At 41.0% G+C, this 17,716-nt stretch overlaps 1 protein-coding gene across 2 annotated transcripts in view; it reads left to right on the top strand.

Annotated features, from left to right (window-relative positions):
* The first annotated feature begins 238 nt into the window (after nt 1-238).
* LOC310660446 (ubiquitin-conjugating enzyme E2 E2) overlaps nt 239-17,716 on the top strand; it is a 119,219-nt gene continuing 101,741 nt past the window's right edge. Inside the window, exons 1-2 of one of the 2 annotated variants that reach the window (XM_083405216.1) lie at nt 239-876; nt 9,527-9,710. In XM_083405216.1, coding sequence (XP_083261342.1) covers nt 9,535-9,710 — 176 coding nt within the window. In that variant the 5' untranslated portion in view covers nt 239-876; nt 9,527-9,534. The remainder of the gene's footprint in view (nt 877-9,526; nt 9,711-17,716) is intronic. The other variant, XM_083405217.1, reaches the window with a different exon arrangement.

Below are 17,716 nucleotides of genomic sequence, written 5' to 3'. Positions count from 1 at the left end.
GAGGGGGTTGTTGTTGTTAAGTATTTTCATCGGTGTGAGAGAGAGAGAGGCTGAGAGAAAAGTGGAAGAGCCCGACGTCTCCTGGAAGAGGACCATGGGCTCTGGAGGTCGAACAACCAGCACCCCCTCTCCCCTTAAACTGGCGCCCTCGCGCGCCAGGCTTCCCAACCGCCCTCAGCCCGCCGCTGGGGAGTCGTCGTCGGCCTCCTGGCCACGCCCCTTCCCTGCCGCTCACCGCGGCTCTGCCCACTCAGCACCTCGCTCCCTTTTCCTTTCTCCTGCGCTTACCCAGCCCTCCTCCTCCCCCCCTCAGCCTCCCTTTCCCTTTAAAACTCGTGCTTCCCCTGCCCCCGCCCTGCGGCCGCGCGCGCAGGCGCGTTCTCTCTCTCTCTCTCTCTCATTCCCCTCCCGCCCCCACCTCTCCACTCGCTCCCGGCTCCTCAGCGACTTCGCCTCAGCTCCGTCATTCTGCGAAGCCAGCAACCCAAAGCGCGCCTCCTCCTGTTCTTCCCCCTCCTCGCTTCGAACTCCGGGCTTAATTGGCCCAGTCGGGAGCGCGCGCGCGGGCGCGCGGCGGCTGGTTTACTTTTCTTCAGGCGGCGGCGGTGGAGGAAGCAGCAGCAGCAGCAGCAGCAGCAGCTGGAGAAGTCACCGCCGAGGGAGGGTGGAAGGAGGAGGAGGAGGAGGAGGAAGAAGAAGAGTGTCGGGCGCGCATGTCTCGCTGACCGGCGCTGAAGAGGAACTCCCCCACCCCCTTCACCTTCCGACCCCCCCCCCAACCCAGCCCAACCCTGCTGGGCGCCCCCTCCTCGCGACGAGGATTTGACACGCCGAAGCTGGAGAGCCAGAGACCCGCGCCTGCCCTTCCTCCCACAGGTAAAAGCGCTTCTCTTCCTCCAGACGCTCCCCAGCCCCCCTTCCCCACTCCTCAAAGTGCCCCCCTCCTCAAACACAGCTGCCGCCCCCCCTTCACTACGAAGCCCTGCTCTCGCCCCCCCCCCCGCGCGTTGCCCACCATGATGCTTTATTGCCCAGGAGGCAGGACACCCCCCCTTAAATCAGCCACCCCCCCCACTGGTTTCATTGGGTGGGGGTGGTTCCATCCAGGATGCTCCCCAGGTTCCAGTTTAACCCCCCCCAATCCTTTCTGTTTAGCCCATGTTTCGATGCTGGCAAAATAAGTAGTTGCGCTAAGGAGTCCTCCACACCTCACCTCCCTTGTTCCTTTTTTTTTGCCCAGTTCTAGGGCAAATATTTCTCCTCTTCACCATCCCCCCTCTGCTCCTTGTGCTTAATTCTTCACCATCCATTCCTCTGCTTGCCAGGCTGCCCCCCCCCCTTCAGTAGATTCAGAGAGTTGGAAGGGACCCGAGGGTCTTCTAGTCCAGCCCCCTGCAATGCAGGAATCTCTGCTAAAGCAACCATGATAGATGACCATCCGGCCTCTCCTTAAAAAACCTCATGACCATCCTGTTAATGCCCTCTCACAACCTTTCTTAGTTGAGAAGGGGAAAAGGTGGGTCTTGAACCCCCGAGATCCTTCTGTGCTCGGTGAGGTGTTGATTCTGACCCACAATAGTGGCTTTGTGTGTTTCAGTGCTGTATGTTGAGGCACCTGGACCAAATGGCTTCTGTTCCTTGTAGATACAGTTATATGGCAGACACTCCTTTCCTTTTCTCATGAAGCACATCTCCTGTTTTAGGACCTCCCACCTCACCACCACAAAAATACTGCTGTTGCCTGTTCAACTTCCTGTGGCAGACACCCCCTCTAAACTAGTTTTTGCTACAGCATCCCTGACCCACCCAAGCAAGTTTCCATATTCTGTTTTTATCATATCTGTGTCGTGTCTAGTTCTAAAACAGGGCATGTCCCCTAATATATGACCCTTTCCACAGCCTTTTAGTCGCTGGCCCTGACACTCTGCAGTAGGCAAACCCTCTGCACAGTGTCCTTCCGAAAGTTCTTAATCCTCTCAATAAGTCCTTTGTCCTCCTAGCTGCTCATAGTTTCTCAAAATATAGGCTGTCAGAAATGCTCTTTGGGTGCTTTATTGTGCTCATCGCTAACCTGACCTCACCAACTAAAGTTTTGTCCTCTGAAAGATCCACTTTATAAAAGAAATGGTACCACTCTCAAGTTTAGCTACACACCCCTCTTCCCAATATAACAAATATTCTCTACAATAATTCCATCACTCTGAGCCAAAGCTCTCATTAGGATAACTATGGCAAGGACTACCTCAGATGTGACCAACTTTTTATATGATTATCACTTATAGGAAATTATATGACTCTGTGTGTGTTTGTATGTGCGCATGTATGTGTGTCATCTAAGGTGATGGATAGACTGTTTTATCACATGGAACTCTCATGTCATGCTAATGAAGGAAACATTGCATATTTGTAATGCCTAATAGCCACGTGTGTGGATTCTTACACCCAAGTGGTTCTATATTGGAAATTCATCATGTAGAACTCAGTGTTTGTTCCCACTTCCTGAGAAAATCCTCCATATAATATACCACAGCCATCAAGTGTCCTGTCGTAACTCAGTCATTACTGTCCTTCTGTGCTCTTGGTGTGCTGCTTTTCATCATCACCAATAATACCCCAGTAACTTCTTCATTGCACCATACTACTGACTCAGCCAGATATATTTCTCTTCCTTAAAACAAAAGGCCATCCCCTTGAGATTTTTGCATTGTTCCCATCATTCTCCCTATTCTTGTTGCTTAGCATTCTATTTTCATTGTTAAAATAAATGGAACCACCAGACCTATTTTTGAATCCAGTTTCTCCCAGGTTGGTCTGCTATTGCTGGTGTCACCGTCCCATTAGCATTTACCTTCTTTGTCCTAATTGCCCCTATTCCATATGCACAAAGTAAATTATCTTTTTCCTTCCAGTTAGCGAGAGAAATGCTTTATTGAGAAGTACAGCACCAATTGCTCTCCTTCATGACTTAAGTTCTCCAAAAGAGGAGGTGGTCAAGCAACTTCCCCCTTTCCTGCCCCTCACTCAAAAGATGTAGCGAGAACAAGTCTGTAGGCTTTTGTATGATTAGCAGCAGCATCTTTGTAGCAAAGAAATATCTCATACCTCCCACCCACTCCTTTTTCTGGAATGTCTCCAATATGTATCCCAGGCCTGCCTCAAGCCTCTCTTTTTGGTTGGAAAAAAAACCACACCGTCTTCTTCCTTCCATCGTCCACTGTCTGTGTTCCCCCTATTTCATTTTGCTACATTTTATGTCATCCTGCCTTTCACCACCCTGGTTTTCTGTTGTTTCTGCCTTTCCAAGAAAGTGCCTGAGAAGGAGAGGATGTCACATTTAAAAAGTGTCCATTTCAACCTCTTGCCATTTCCACTACTGCATAATTATGTCTGTGACATGTGGCTCCCCACCCCCTCTGGGGAAATAGAAAAATAAGTGACTTGTATGTATCTATTCTGTGTGTGTGTGTGTCTGTGTCTGTATCAGACCAGAGCAGCTGCTTCAGTCTCTTTCTCCCCCTTCGCCCCCCGCCATACATTTCAAACCTTGGCCTAGTTGGTTATAAACCATATTCCCCTGTTCTCCTACTCTCCCCTCCCCAATGTTTTGATCATTTCACCCTGATTGGCTTCTAATGAAGATGAAGTGAGGTAATGCTTGCTGCTGCTTTTCACGAACCCAGCAGAAATGTTCAATTCATCTTCGCTTATATGAAATTAAAGGCTGCTGTAGAAGACATCATCAGTGTCTTTCCTTGCCATTTGAATCCCAGTTTCTAAGGTTCTGATTATTCTTCCTTGAGTTGAGTGGGGGATAAGGTAGAAAGGGAGAGGACTTGAAACCCCAGTTCTGTGCATTTTTATGTAAGTTCGTAGACAGCCCAGATACTTTCATACTCATGTTTCTCCTTCATTATCTTGTAGTCTTGGAAAGACTTTAACCTCTCTGACCCTTGTGCATCCCTATGTGTTTCTCTTACCAGACGCTTAAAAGCCTTTCTCTGGATGTGGAGTAATTTAATAGAAAAGGGATTTAGGCAGTGTCTCTCCCCCCCCCCCCCATTTTTTATGTTTATTGCACTATGACACAACCTTGAGGCTACTTGATTGTGTGTGGTATTAATAACGGCAATAAAATACTTTCCTACAGTGTCACTCTCCCCTGTTGATTTTCAGATCGTTTGTTGTTTTGTTTATTTTCTTTTCTTTTGACCACATGCAAAAGGTTAAACTTCACAGGCCAAATATGTTTTTATCCCAGTTATATTTAGCTCTAAGCTCTTTCAAATAAAATATAACTTGACGTGTAGTTTAAATGTTTGCAGTATATAGCATGGAATTGTGTGTGTGTGTGAGAGAGAGAGAGAGGGAGAGACATCTCATGACGGATTAAAACATTTATTTTCTGTTGTAAAAACTGGCATTACTTGTTAAAGTAATGATATGTTATGGACTGCTGCTGTTATGCATTTATCTGATGAATGGTAACCTGAACTTCTGAAATACAATATAGTTCTTTTTCAACAGCGGTAATATTTATAGTACAATTGTTAGGGCAAACGTGTGCTTGGAATTCACTAAAAGGGTTACTGATGTTTTTTTGGAAGTGACTCTGAAGTATGTGCATGTTGTGCCATCATTCCTTTCAAAACGTGTTATGTAAAAGATCAATAGTTTTTAGGAAAGAATAGCTAAAATAGGAAGTCAACTCTGTAACCTTTCCTCAGGTTTTTTTAAAAAAATATTTTCTAGCGCCATCACTTGATTGATACAGTCTTAGCAGACTGATATAAATTTATATATGAGAAAATAGTTATAAAGGAAGAAAAGCCATAATTTGAAGCACACAGAATAAGCTGTTGCTTTTTCACACAGAGAGAATAACTCTTTTAAAGTGTTTCTTGTCATTTGATTTGTCACTGATAGCTTGTGTTAAAAATTATATTTAAAATCTGCCTCATTCATCTGCTGTGCCTTTGCAGTGGATCAAAATGTTTTTAATTTAATTGACTAAGTGTAGCCCAAATATTTCCTTTATTTTTTAAAAAATAAAATAGAACAAGGATTCAACTGATTCCTGTAACCCAAATCCTGTAACATTTTTGACATAAAAATGCTAGTCTTATGCTACTTTTTAATCAATGGTTGTAAAAAAAATATGTTGCTTGAGCTGGTCATTGTTGCTTAATGTCTTAAATCCTAAGCCAATTTTGCTTGCAAGTTAGGGCTTGTACAGATGAGGCAGCTCAGTACAAATTACTCACTTACTGACTTCCAAGAACTATTGGTGCCCACATTGTGACAAAATCAAAAGACATCATAATCCAACAAGGAGCGGGGATTGCAGTGTATGTGTTTTTAGAAAAATACTGTAATCTAAATTGTCCCCCTGCCTCCCTGGGCAGTATTTTGTATTTGTGGCAAATATTGCAGGATGTTTACAAATTGCCTATTGTTGTTTCCCACCATGAGTAAGAGGGGCAGTGAAAGAAGTGTACTGTCTTGCTGTGGGAGAGGAGACGATGCTAGATTTTTCTTGCTTGACCCATATCCATCATGGCTGGCAATAGCTTGCTGTGAAGAAACAGTGGCCTGGTTCCAAAAGTTAATTTCCTCATCTTATATAGGGTATTTTTATCCTGTCTTTCAATCTCACAAAAGATTCCCAAGGTGGCTTTCCAATTAAAACGTAAGTCTTAAAGAAAAGAAAATGGCAGAAAATCGGATTAAAATTAATAGTGATAAAACTATAGAGTAGTAAAATTCTGTAATACTTGTAAGAGGAAACATTACAATTCACTTAGTTAGGCACCGTTTCCATATACATTGCAAGAAGCTCTTGTAGATTACTGATTTTTTAAAAAAAAAACCTGTGTCCTTCTGATTTTATATGAAGGTTGCAAATTTCACTGTTTTAACCAAAGTGGAAGAGCAGTTGGTGGTACTGTTGATTCAGACTCTTCTTGGTGAAAAGGATTTTCTGTATCTGCTTCCACCTGGTTTCTAACCAGGTTTTGGGAATAAGACCCACTTTACTGTTCTTGTAAACTCTTTTGCTTTGAGGGAAAGTTAAGAGGCATGTTCCTGTTTACTCTTAAGAACTTTCTGATAAAGCAATCATACCCTTCTGGTTTAGCCTCAGGTGCTGGGAGCTGGAGTCAATACATTGCAGTTGCTCTGTTATTTCCCAAGTACATTTCAGAGGCTGGCACTGGGAGATTACTATTTTACTGTATGCAGAGTTATTGCTACAGAGTTCCACATTCGCGTGTACCTTATGATGCAATTAACAATCCTCTCTACCAGTTTTTGGAGGGACCAGAAAGGGGCTTAAATTTAACAAAGTCCGTCAGATTGGATAGTCTGCACATTATTCACGTGATTCCCCAACCAATAGAGCTTGTTACATCTATGTACCTCATGATCTCATTATTAGTCCAAGGAAAGAGTTTTGGGGTTGCCTTACTAAACGCTCTTGCAGTTGCGCAATTTTGGAAATGCCACAGGCAATTTTGGAAATGCCATAATTTTGTAAGACATCAAGATGGCCAAAACTTTTGTGTCATGACACGCATTTTTTGACACTTGCTCTTGGACTATTGGGTTTAAAGATAAAATAAAAACCAAATGTGCCCACCCCACCTCCCATTCAAATCAGAACCACCGGTGAGACTTAAGCTTTTCTTCCCCTACAGTGTTATTGGATATATCACCCCTGTATGGCAAATTGCAATAGTCAAACTCCCCCAGGTCTACAGGGGTGTCCAGAGCTAAGTCTTGTCCTTGTTGGATGAATTTTAGTTATTCAGGCATGAGAATGTTATGTACAATATTATTAGACACGTACAGCCTGCCACCTGCATGCTTGACCTTTGCTTCTCTTGGCTCAGTGATGGAATGACTGTCTGGAACCAGGAGCTGGAAAATGCTCCTTATGAGACTGAGTTGCCCTTAAGGAGGCAGTTGTGAGGCAGAAAAAAAATATTCCTGGACCTGGAAGGTTGTAATCGGTGTTAGAAACTGAGATGTGAAAGCTAGGAGCTAAATGGCACCTTAAACATAGGTTATGGGCACAACAACGGAATGTCTAGGCACCTTTTTTATAACAAGAATACAAAGCAGAAAATGAATGAACTCCGTTTCTTTCACTCTGCAGTTTTAATCTGAAATCTTAGGCACAGTGCTGTGCCCAGAGCTCAGAAACTGCTTGTGCTAATGAAATCCTGTTGCAAAATGTGCCTAGAACAATGGGAGTTTCGAACGCTGGTTGTAATAACTACCAGCTTGCTAAATTTCTTTTCCAAGGAAACGGTTTAAGAGCCAGAGAGATGGTGCAATTCCATTATCACTTGGAAGAGACTAACTATTTGGACCCATTTTGTTGAGTTTTAGACCCAGTTTTGGCTTTGAAAGCACTTTGGCCATCCTGATACATTATCTGTGCTGGGGAAGAGACAGGATGAATGCAGCTCTTTTACTCATCTGCATCTCTTAGCAGCTTTTAATACCATCATGGTATCTTTCCAATAGGCTGTCTTGGGTTGTATCATATTTTCTCTTTATGATGCTTTATTTTGAAGTTTTTGTAAGTTGCCCTGTTAAATTTTACTGATGGGTAGAATAGAAGTTCTGTTAATAAATAAAAAACAAATCCAGTCAAAATAAAAATAAAGCTCAGTCAAAAACTGATCTACCCACTGTTCTACCCTGCCTTCCTATAAAATTAGAATTGGTATTGCACAGTCTTAAAGTAGTCCAACTTGTACCCTGCTGTGCAGTTTGAGATTCTTGGCTTTTATATATTGCTATATTAATGTCCCTTGTAGATTACAGATCTAACCAAAGTTAAAACATACTGTATTTACTATGTTTCAGTAATAACGTTAAGAATATGTTTAAATGCTATGATCTGAAATAGCTTAACTTTAGTTGGATTGTGCCCAGGAAGTTTTTAAAAATACTGTACCAGATTGTTGTAACTAATGCAGGTTGATCCTAAGCATGTTTATTCAGAAGTACCATTGTGTCCAGTAGGAGAAAGTGTACATAAGATTGTAATCTTGGTGTTATTTAAAGGTACTGTAGGGCTTCCATCCAAATTTAAGTGAATCCAAATCTCTACATTTTTAGGCCTTTCTTTTAGGTGCCAGCTCAAGTGAGGCTGCCTTCTAATTTCAGGTGCATGTTACATGAACACACTCAGAATCATGCTTTTTATTACTTAGGATATTCTGAGGGCTATCTCCTAAAAATAAAATAAAAACAAAACAAAAACAAATTGAAAAGAGTCTTCACCATAGAAGAAGTTGAGGAAAGAGTCTGGAGATTAGCATAGGTATTGGCTTGTGTTGGGTATTAAGTTAGGTCAAACCTTTTTGCTCTTATTTGAGGAAAGAGAATCCCTGTACATGTTATCCCAAAGAATGGAAAATAGTCTATATGATTAAGGAAATAGATTAGGGTTGCTATATTTCAGAAAGTGATGGACGAAAAAGTTGTCAACCCTAAAATAGATAAGGTGATTATTATGAGTTACTTGCTAAAACAATAACTCTGTAGTGTTACTTCAGGCTTCTAATTTATATATTTAGCATTAGCTCTCCTTTCATTACCCTTCTTTTCACAACAGTTGCTTATCCTATCTGAATTTTTTTGTTTTTTTATCTAATACAAGTGAAGACATACAAGGATAAAAGTGGAATGCGTATAAATGAAGTATTTTTCACATTGTGACATTGGTACAAAAATCCCAAGATTATTATTGAAGAGTTTTGTTCACTTTTAAAAGCAGCATTACAAAGCAGTATACGAACAAGAGCAAGGCAAGATGATCCTTTACAAACCCTGGCCCCAAAATGTAAAGATCAAGACCAACACTTCAAATTATGACCAGAAGTTTAATGTGGCTGGTGCAGTTGGTTTAAAATTGGTGTTAGGTTCTCAAATTTCCTTGCTTTCCACCATGTCCTTGCTTCCCAGCATCTTAAGAGGCAACCCCATGTGCATTGTAGGTATGCTTGGAGATAACTAGTATGTGGATAACTTAGGCCTATGTGTGACTCCCGCTTATAGGGTTGCAGCCAGCATACAAGCTGGACTTGCTGCCTGTGTCTCACCAGACAATTACAAGTTTACAGCAGCTTTGCTAACCTGGTACCGTCCATAGGTTTTGAACGATAATTCCATTGCCTGCCCATGATGGAGGGGAGTTGTCCAGCACACCTGGAGATTGCCAGGTTGGGAAAAGCCGGTCTTGGAGTACCCCAAACTTCCCAACCCACAGATTTTTTGTTTTCCCAAGATGAATTTCAGCTTCGGCTACCCAGATACATTTCCTAAAAATTCTGTTGCCTCCCTTGGATTCTTAGGTTGAAAAAAAGTAATGCAGCTGTATGTCATCTGCATGATAGTGACATCACAGTCCAAACCTCTGGATGCTTTCCCTCTCCCAATGGCTTCATAATTTGTTTGGATGAGTAATAACCAAGGCTATGATTTTATTTATATTGCTTGTTTGTTTTCCATTTAGAATCTAAGATGTCCACTGAAGGGCAAAGAGTTGACGATAGTCCAAGCACTAGTGGAGGCAGCTCTGATGGAGATCAGCGGGAAGGTGTTCAACAAGATCAAGAAAGAGAACAGGTTCAGCCCAAGAAAAAGGAGGGCAAAATATCTAGCAAAACAGCTGCTAAACTTTCAACTAGTGCTAAAAGGTACTTGCTCTCTGTGGACTTTTTCTCTACCTTTCCTGTTAATTAACATCATTAGTAGGCATCTATTCACCTGCTGACTATTTTATTACTCCACAGGGTTGTATGTTTGTGTTAGCCTTAGTATGATCACTGGTTGGTTGACTCACTGGTTCTTAATCCAAATGGCTATAACAATAGTTTACGTAAATGCACTGACATTCCTATATTGCTATTAAAATTGAGGCAGTTTTGTACCTTTATACACAGATACGCACACTTGCATTTATGTGATTGACTAGTTTTCAGATTTGTTGGCATAAGTCAAGGTTAATTAGCTAAAAACATTTTGGACATTTTAGCAGTTCAGTGTGATAGAATGCTATAGTAATACTTACTGCTGTAAAATATGATGTTTTCCTTTGCTTGCTTGGTTAGGTAAAATGTCAGTATGACTGAAAATGCATTTTCATTTCATAGTGTTAAACGGCAGACTTCCTTAGTACTTTTGGCTTTCTCATTCCCAAGAGAGAAGGTAGATTTGGAGAACAGCTACTTAAGAGATCTTAGGCCGTTGCATCAGTCACTTCATGAGAACGATTGGTGTGCTTAGACTCTGCACAGATGGAGCCTGCATTAATAGTTTCCCCGCAAGCACATGGCAGCATAAGCCTGAACAGAAGAATTCAAATTCTATTTCTGGGGAACTCAAACCAGTCATGGATTTAAAAAACAAAAACCTGTCTAAAGTATAGTCCTACAGACATGAAAAACTCAGGGCAATTGATTGCTTTGGCATCTAACAGTGTGACTGGTTAAATATATAATTAATTGTTAAGTGTACCAGCTGCATGGTGACATTACTGCTTGCTTTTCTATTGCTCCATGTTATTGAGTTGTTCTTCATTCTGGCAACACCAGTTGTTAGCTTTTCCTCTGCTCGGTGTAGCTACTCCATCATTAACATGAAACACTGCATGAGTAGCTACTACTTGGTTCACTTTGTTGTGTGCAAAATATTCCTCAAACCTCTGTGTATGGCAACCACTGAATAGAATATATGCAAATGCACATTAAGATTCCTGTGGATTTCTCAGTTGATAATTGCATATGCCCTTTAAATAATGCTCATTTTCAGTCCTCTTAAATTTCAGGTTGTTTTAGGGCAACAACGTATGCTTTTAATGCTTGATCCATAACTAGCCAGAAATGATCACAGGGAGAGCAAATGACTTGTTTCTCAAAAGGAAACAACGTTTAAAACAATGGGCCAAATGACATTCATAGTGTATTCCTATTGTTGATAGTGTTTCTTACTGTATTCTCATGGTAATACTTGTTCATACCCTTGTGAACTGACTGGTATGGATTAGGCCTATAATTTGTTTATTAAATCCTGTTTATTTTGCTCTTGTTGAGGACTGAGGAATCCTTCTCCAGGATAGTTTTTCAAACACAAATATATAAGCCAGAAGGGGGGGGGGGCAGATAAAGGTAGCATAAAGCATTGGACAGTTCACAACTCCATACAGCCTTACACAGCAGTTTTTGCAAGTCTGGCCGAGGTGTCCAGTGCAGCACCTTCCTATATTTTATGGGATTATTTCAGTTTATGTGCCCTGATGATGTGAACAAGACACTTGCAATGATGTGACCAGCTTCTTACTCAATTGACCTCTGTTCATCCTGGCTGGTGAAAGACAGTCAGCCCGGTGGGATGTATGACCGGCTGGGTCCAGGGTGTTGTGAACCCATTTCAACTTAATGGAGTGGTGCTTGCTGCTCTTAAACAAATACTGGTAACCTCAAAACTTGATTATTGCAGTATATTCTATATGGGGCTGCCCTTTGTGCCTGGTCCAGAAGCTCCAACTGCTGCAAAATGCTGCAGCTAGACCATTGATTTACAAAGATCTTAACCATATGAGTCTAGGGTATCTTAAGGATCACTTGATCCCTTATAAAAAGGTGAAAGGCCCCTGGACAGTTAAGTCCAGTCAAAGGCATCTATGGGGTGCGGCACTCATCTCGTTTCAGGCCGAGGGAGTTTGCATTTGTCCACAGACAGCTTTCTGGGTCCTGTGGCCAGCATGACTAAACTGCTTCTGGCGCAACGGAACACATGATGGAAACCAGAGCGCACGGAAACGCCATTTGCCTTCCCGCCACAGTGGTACCTATTTATCTACTTGCACTGGTATGCTTTCAAACTGCTAGGTTGGCAGGAGCTGGGACAGAGCAACGGGAGCTCACTCGGTCACAGGGATTCGAACCTCCAACCTTCCAATTGGCAAGCTGATCCCTTATATCCCAGCCCAAACAGAGATCCTGGGTGGAGTCTCTTTGTTGGTCTCCTGTGGCTCAGGTGCATGGCCAGCAACTAGTAGAAGACATGTCTTCAGTGTAATGCGCCCCAAACTGCAGCACTTTCTCAGTTGAGATAAGGTAGGCACTCTCCTTGCTGAACCTCAGACCCATGATTAAAACTTTCTGTCCCAGCAGGCATTTTAAAGTATTGTTCAGGTTTGTGATACATTTTTATTGTCTCATTTTCTGAGACAATAAAATGTCTTAAATGTCTTAAATAAATAAATAGTACTGTGCATAATGTAGGAGCTAGCTCAGTTGGTAGAGCAGGGTCGTGGGTGGGTTTGAGCCCCACTTTGAGCAGAAGGTTCCTGCATTGGAGGGGTTGGACTAAATGATCATTGTGGTTCCTTCCAACTCTACAGTTCTGTGGTTCTATTTTAAGTGTATAGTACTACATATACTTGTGAGTAAGTCCTGTTGAACGCTGTAGGATTTTTGAGTAAGCAAGCATAAATTGGATCTTAAGTCTTTTTAACCAGGTTAGGTTGGCATAGCCTACTAAAAAGATGAAATGTTTTCTTTAAAAGTTTTGTTTTGCATAACAAAACACATTCATTTAGTGGCAATTACTGCTAACAGCATAAGAATGACAGTTTGTAAAAGGCTTGGAAGTTACATGGACTTACTGCTTATGGTTTCACAGACAGATTTTTCCCTGCCTCTTCGATTTCTCATCAAAAAGGTTTTGCAGGTTTTTGAAGCCCCACAAACACATGGAAAACCTGTTTGGCAAGAGAAACATAACACAACAGAAGAGGGGGAATCAGTGTGTGCACCTACGAGAAACTGTGCTTTTGTCATACAATATCTGAACAATTATATTTTGCCTAAATTTATAATGTAATGTTTTTCTTTTTAAACGACTGTATATGTGGAGATACACTTTTGTCTGTAATGGTCTCAGTAATGCTAATATATTTATGAAAATGTTGGCATACCTATGTTAACTGCAGCAAATATTTCATTCTAAATATAGTTTTAATAAAAATCTTGTAAATTGAGGAGTTAACTGAGCCAGAAGAGAAGATGAAACAGCTGGTAGTTATGTTAAGCTTTGTTGAAGATGCACTAGTTTATGCCCCAAACAGATAGCACTTGAAAGCAAAAGCTTTCTAAAGTAATTACTATTACCTGTACCTCAGACACAGACTATTTTCAAATGAAAAAAGAAGGCATTCTTTAAAAATCCATGCACTCATATTAAGTTAAAGTACAGATTTTTAAGAATAATTGTGTTTTTAAGATTAAGGGTAGCAGAATTTTAAATGATGGTTATCAATTACTTTTGACTTGAATATAATTGTACCAACAGTGGACTAATGTTGGCTTATCCACTTAGCCCATTTGGTTGATCTTGTATTCCTATTTTGTGCCCTAGCTACTGGAGGTTTGTTATATGTACATTTTCAGATTATGACTGTTTATAACTCTACCAACCAAAGAGCACAGACATTGCATTCCATTATATGTAGAGATGATATTATGCCAAGTAACTATTAGCCTTAGCTTCTGAAAAGTTACTGGCACTTAAAAGCCAATCCGCTGTTTTTGAAAAGGCCTTACTTCCAAATAAGTGTGCAAAGGATTGCATCCAGAGCCTTCAAACTGATGATCTTGCTTAATATCCTTGTGGTATGTTGAGAAACGGCTAAATATAAATGCCTTGTTTCTAAACAGATACCAGTCTGCAATGCTTTGATGTGTTGTTGTTTTTTGTAAAAAGGCAGAGTATATATGCTAAGCATGAATGAAGAATTGTGCTCTGCATACTGAAAGTGTTGTATTTGTAGCCAGATTCAATAATGATTCTATTTAGTTGCAAACCAGTATGTTTTGTTGTAGCACCCAGCTAATACTCATGCTTATTCATAAAATATACAAAAAATTAAATGGAAAAAAGATGATGTGCAGCCATAACTGTATTATATAATTCTTAATATAAAACTATGAGGCTCCAACGAAGTCCTACTTGGAGTAGACTCTTTAAAATAAGTGGCCATGGCTAATTTAAATCCATTGATTTCAATGGCTCTACTCTCAAGTATGAATTGGTTGCGTACAACCCTTGATTGATAAATACTAGTAGAAAATCCATCCCGTATGAAGGGAAGTGAATGGAAGGATGGTTAGAGAGAAGAGAAGGCCTTTCAAAGAGTCCTGGGGATTTGCAGCCCAGCCCTCTGCAGGATCTCTGCTGATAGGAGCTAGGACACCCAGTGTCAAAAGTTTCGCCACCATTGGTGTTTCTGTAAGGGCACTGCATGCGATTTAATGACAGCTAAGGTAAAGGTAAAGGGACATGGGTGGCTCTGTGAGTTAAACCACAGAGCCTAGGGCTTGCCAATCAGAAGGTCGGCGGTTCGAATCCCCGCAACGGGGTGAGTTCCCGTTGCTCGGTCCCTGCTCCTGCCAACCTAGCAGTTCGAAAGCACGTCAAAGTGCAAGTAGATAAATAGGTACCACTCCAGCAGGAAGGTAAACGGCGTTTACATGAGCTGCTCTGGTTCACCAGAAGCGGGTTAGTCATGCTGGCCACATGACCGGAAGCTGTACTCCTGCTCCCTCAGCCAATAAAGCGAGATGAGCACCGCAACCCCAGAGTTGGTCACAACTGGACCTAATGGTCAGGGGTCCCTTTACCTTACCTTCGACTGCTGTTTGAGTAGAGGTATCTTTTAAGCTACTTCTATGAAATGAGACTGAATATATTTTCCTGGTACTAACGAATGCTCCCTGTTGCTATTCATTCACAGCATCAGGGGGTGAGTTGTTTGTGTAAATTCAATATTGAATGATCACCACAGTTGGGATCAGCAGGACATAGCTGACTTCCCATGGTAAGCATGGGGTTGTTGGGGGTGGCAGTCTCTCTAATTTTATGTTATGCCATGTTCCCCATCAATAGCATCTATTTTTTATTGGTGCCCCCAGCATTCTCTCAGAATTTGAAATGTGCTCAATGATCCAAAAAGGTTTGGTAACCCCCAGTGTAAAGGCTATCCATTTCCCAGCAGTTGGTGACCCCAGTTGGAGTGTGCAGTAGATTCAGCCCCTTCTCAACCATGTCCTAAGTTACAAACTATTTACTTACTTTTATACAAGTTTACAGTATGGCCATTTCATAGAAACGTGGATTTGCCATGGAATATACATTAAACAGGAAATTTGAAGCCACATCTACACTTCACATTTTAAGGGTACCTATAAAACATCTTAGGAATATGCCTAAAAATAGTATGTTTGAAGACATGTATTTAGCTATGTTCTTGTTCCCATCTACATAACCTATCCTGGTGTCTGTTATCCTGGTGTCTGTTTCTTGGTCACACCTAGAGCAGAGCTTTCCAAACTGTGTTGTGACATGTTAGTTTCTCAGCTGCAGTGTGTCATGTGAGCGCTCCCCGCATTCCTCCCAGGCCTAGAAAGGGGTTAATTTAACCTCCAGTTTGATAGCAAAACTGAATTACTGTGTCGTAAAATGATGCATATCTAAAAAGTGTGTTACCAACATGAAAAGCTTGGAAAGCTCTGCACTAGCATGTGCTAGAACCTTCATGATTGAATGCAGAAGTGTATTTATAAAAGTAATTTGCAGTGATCAAGGGTTATAAATATCTACATACCCTCTGTTCTAATGTATTTTTTTCTCCATTAATGGTTTAGTTTTAGTTCAGCAATGTCCTGTACGGTTATGTTAAAGAGAAGAAGAAAAAAACCTGAAAGCAAGCTAGATGCCATTGTTAAATACCCTGTCGAACGGTTTAACTAGAACGAGATAGGATTTTTAAAGTCCTTTTTTCCTTCCCCTTGTGAGATTGAGTATTAGCCAGAGAGGAAGATCTGTTTTTGTTTAAAATACAGTTTTGTTTTTCTTGGTATCTGCAGCTGTGCTTATTTGGATGACATCTGAAAGGCAGAATTCTTGAGTTTCATTACGTTTCAAATTCTGTTGAATATATTGAGGTCTAGTTGTAAATGGAAATATAAGAGTCTAGTAAATAACTTCAGCGGCATGCACTTAAGTTTTATAGACATATTTGCACATCACACTGAACCATAGTTCATGCTTAGCTGTGGTTCAACCTGAACAAGCAGCATGCTAATGCATGTTGCTCAAAAGTTTCTGTTTGCTGTTCTTCTGCTCCAGGAGCAATATCCTACAAGCCTTGCCTTGCCTTGTCATCTGAAGCCAAACTTATGATTTGTTGCCCTCCCAGCAACCCAAGCCAAGAACAAGCCTTTGGATGGCTTGATATTCTAAGGCTTGTCATTTATGGTTGCCAGAGAGGGGAGACTGATATGCATTAGCACACTGCGCATTCATGTTAAACCATAGCTAAACATTATCTACAGTTTAATGTGACTTGTGAATCAGGGCATGCTGTACAGTGGAACCTTGGGTTGTGGACATAATCTACGATGGAGGCACGTCCGCAACCTGCAGCGTTCGCATCCTGAAGCGCTGCGTATGCGCAGGCACGATTTGGCGCTTCTGCGCATGCATGAGCAGCAAAACCCAGAAGTAACCCATTCCAGTACTTCCGGGTTTCCCGTGGTCCACAGCCTGAAAACACGTAACCTGAAGTGGCCGTAACATGACATATGACTGTATACCAAAGAGGTTTTCCTGTTCTGCTGGGTTAATTATGTGCAACTTTTCACACATACACTTTATGTTATTGCCAAGTCAAAATGCAAGACTTGTGGGTCTTTTTTTAAAAGAGGATATAATTTTATTAATTTGTAGTAAAATAACATGGATCAGTTCCAACAAAACCTGTACAGTGTTGTGTGCTTATATTAATCACATACAAAAAGAAAAGTTGAACTGGGGCAATGTCAAATAACTGAATCCTTGAATGCATTCTTCACATTAACACATATCCATGTGTGGAATTCGTGGTTGCTTATCTATTATTTAGTTTAAATGTATTCAGCTAGAACAGTCTCTTGAAGAATTCCATTTCTCAGCCATATACGAAAGTGCCAGCAAAAAGCCTGCCATTTATAAAAAACAGCAAGCTTTAATATTTCTCCAAAGTCATGTTTCAAAGGGTACTTTATTTTTATTTAATAGATTTATATCCTGCCCCCCAAATATAATTGTTAAGGATGGGTTCTGTAAACTTCCATTAAAATAACATTATAAAATACATAAAACCACTATAAAAATAAACTGCAGATGATGCAGCATAAAACCAATGTAAATTCAGATCTAAAAGTTTTTGGAACATCTTTGAGAATGTACTGAGTGCTTCTTCTCTTCTGAAATCTTGAAATAAGAGTAGCTAAAGAATCCTGATAATATATATTGCATATGCTTTCCTGCGTGAAACCAGAAAATGTACATACAGCAGTTGTTAGTCCTTTCTTTTGGGACCATGGGTAAAATGTACAGACTGGCACCTTGTAAATTGAGAATACATTCTCTCATGCATACACTTACTGCCAAGAGCATATTTGTTCAGGGACTGCGTACACATTGTGCCACGAAACTGATCACTTTGAATAACCAAATATACTTGGCCAGATAACCTGTCTTATGATAAATACCATGTACAGGAATATTAATATAGATGATCAAATATTTTCAGTTTCCCTGCGTCAATTGGACAAGCAGTAGAAAACCCAAAGAACCCATTTTACAGCAGCTCCAATCT

This window comes from Podarcis tiliguerta (assembly GCF_965153285.1).
Source record: "Podarcis tiliguerta genome assembly, chromosome: 12".
Taxonomy (NCBI): Eukaryota; Metazoa; Chordata; class Lepidosauria; order Squamata; family Lacertidae; genus Podarcis; species Podarcis tiliguerta.
Note: the sequence above shows the minus strand (reverse complement) of the source record. Positions and strands in the feature narration are given on the sequence as shown.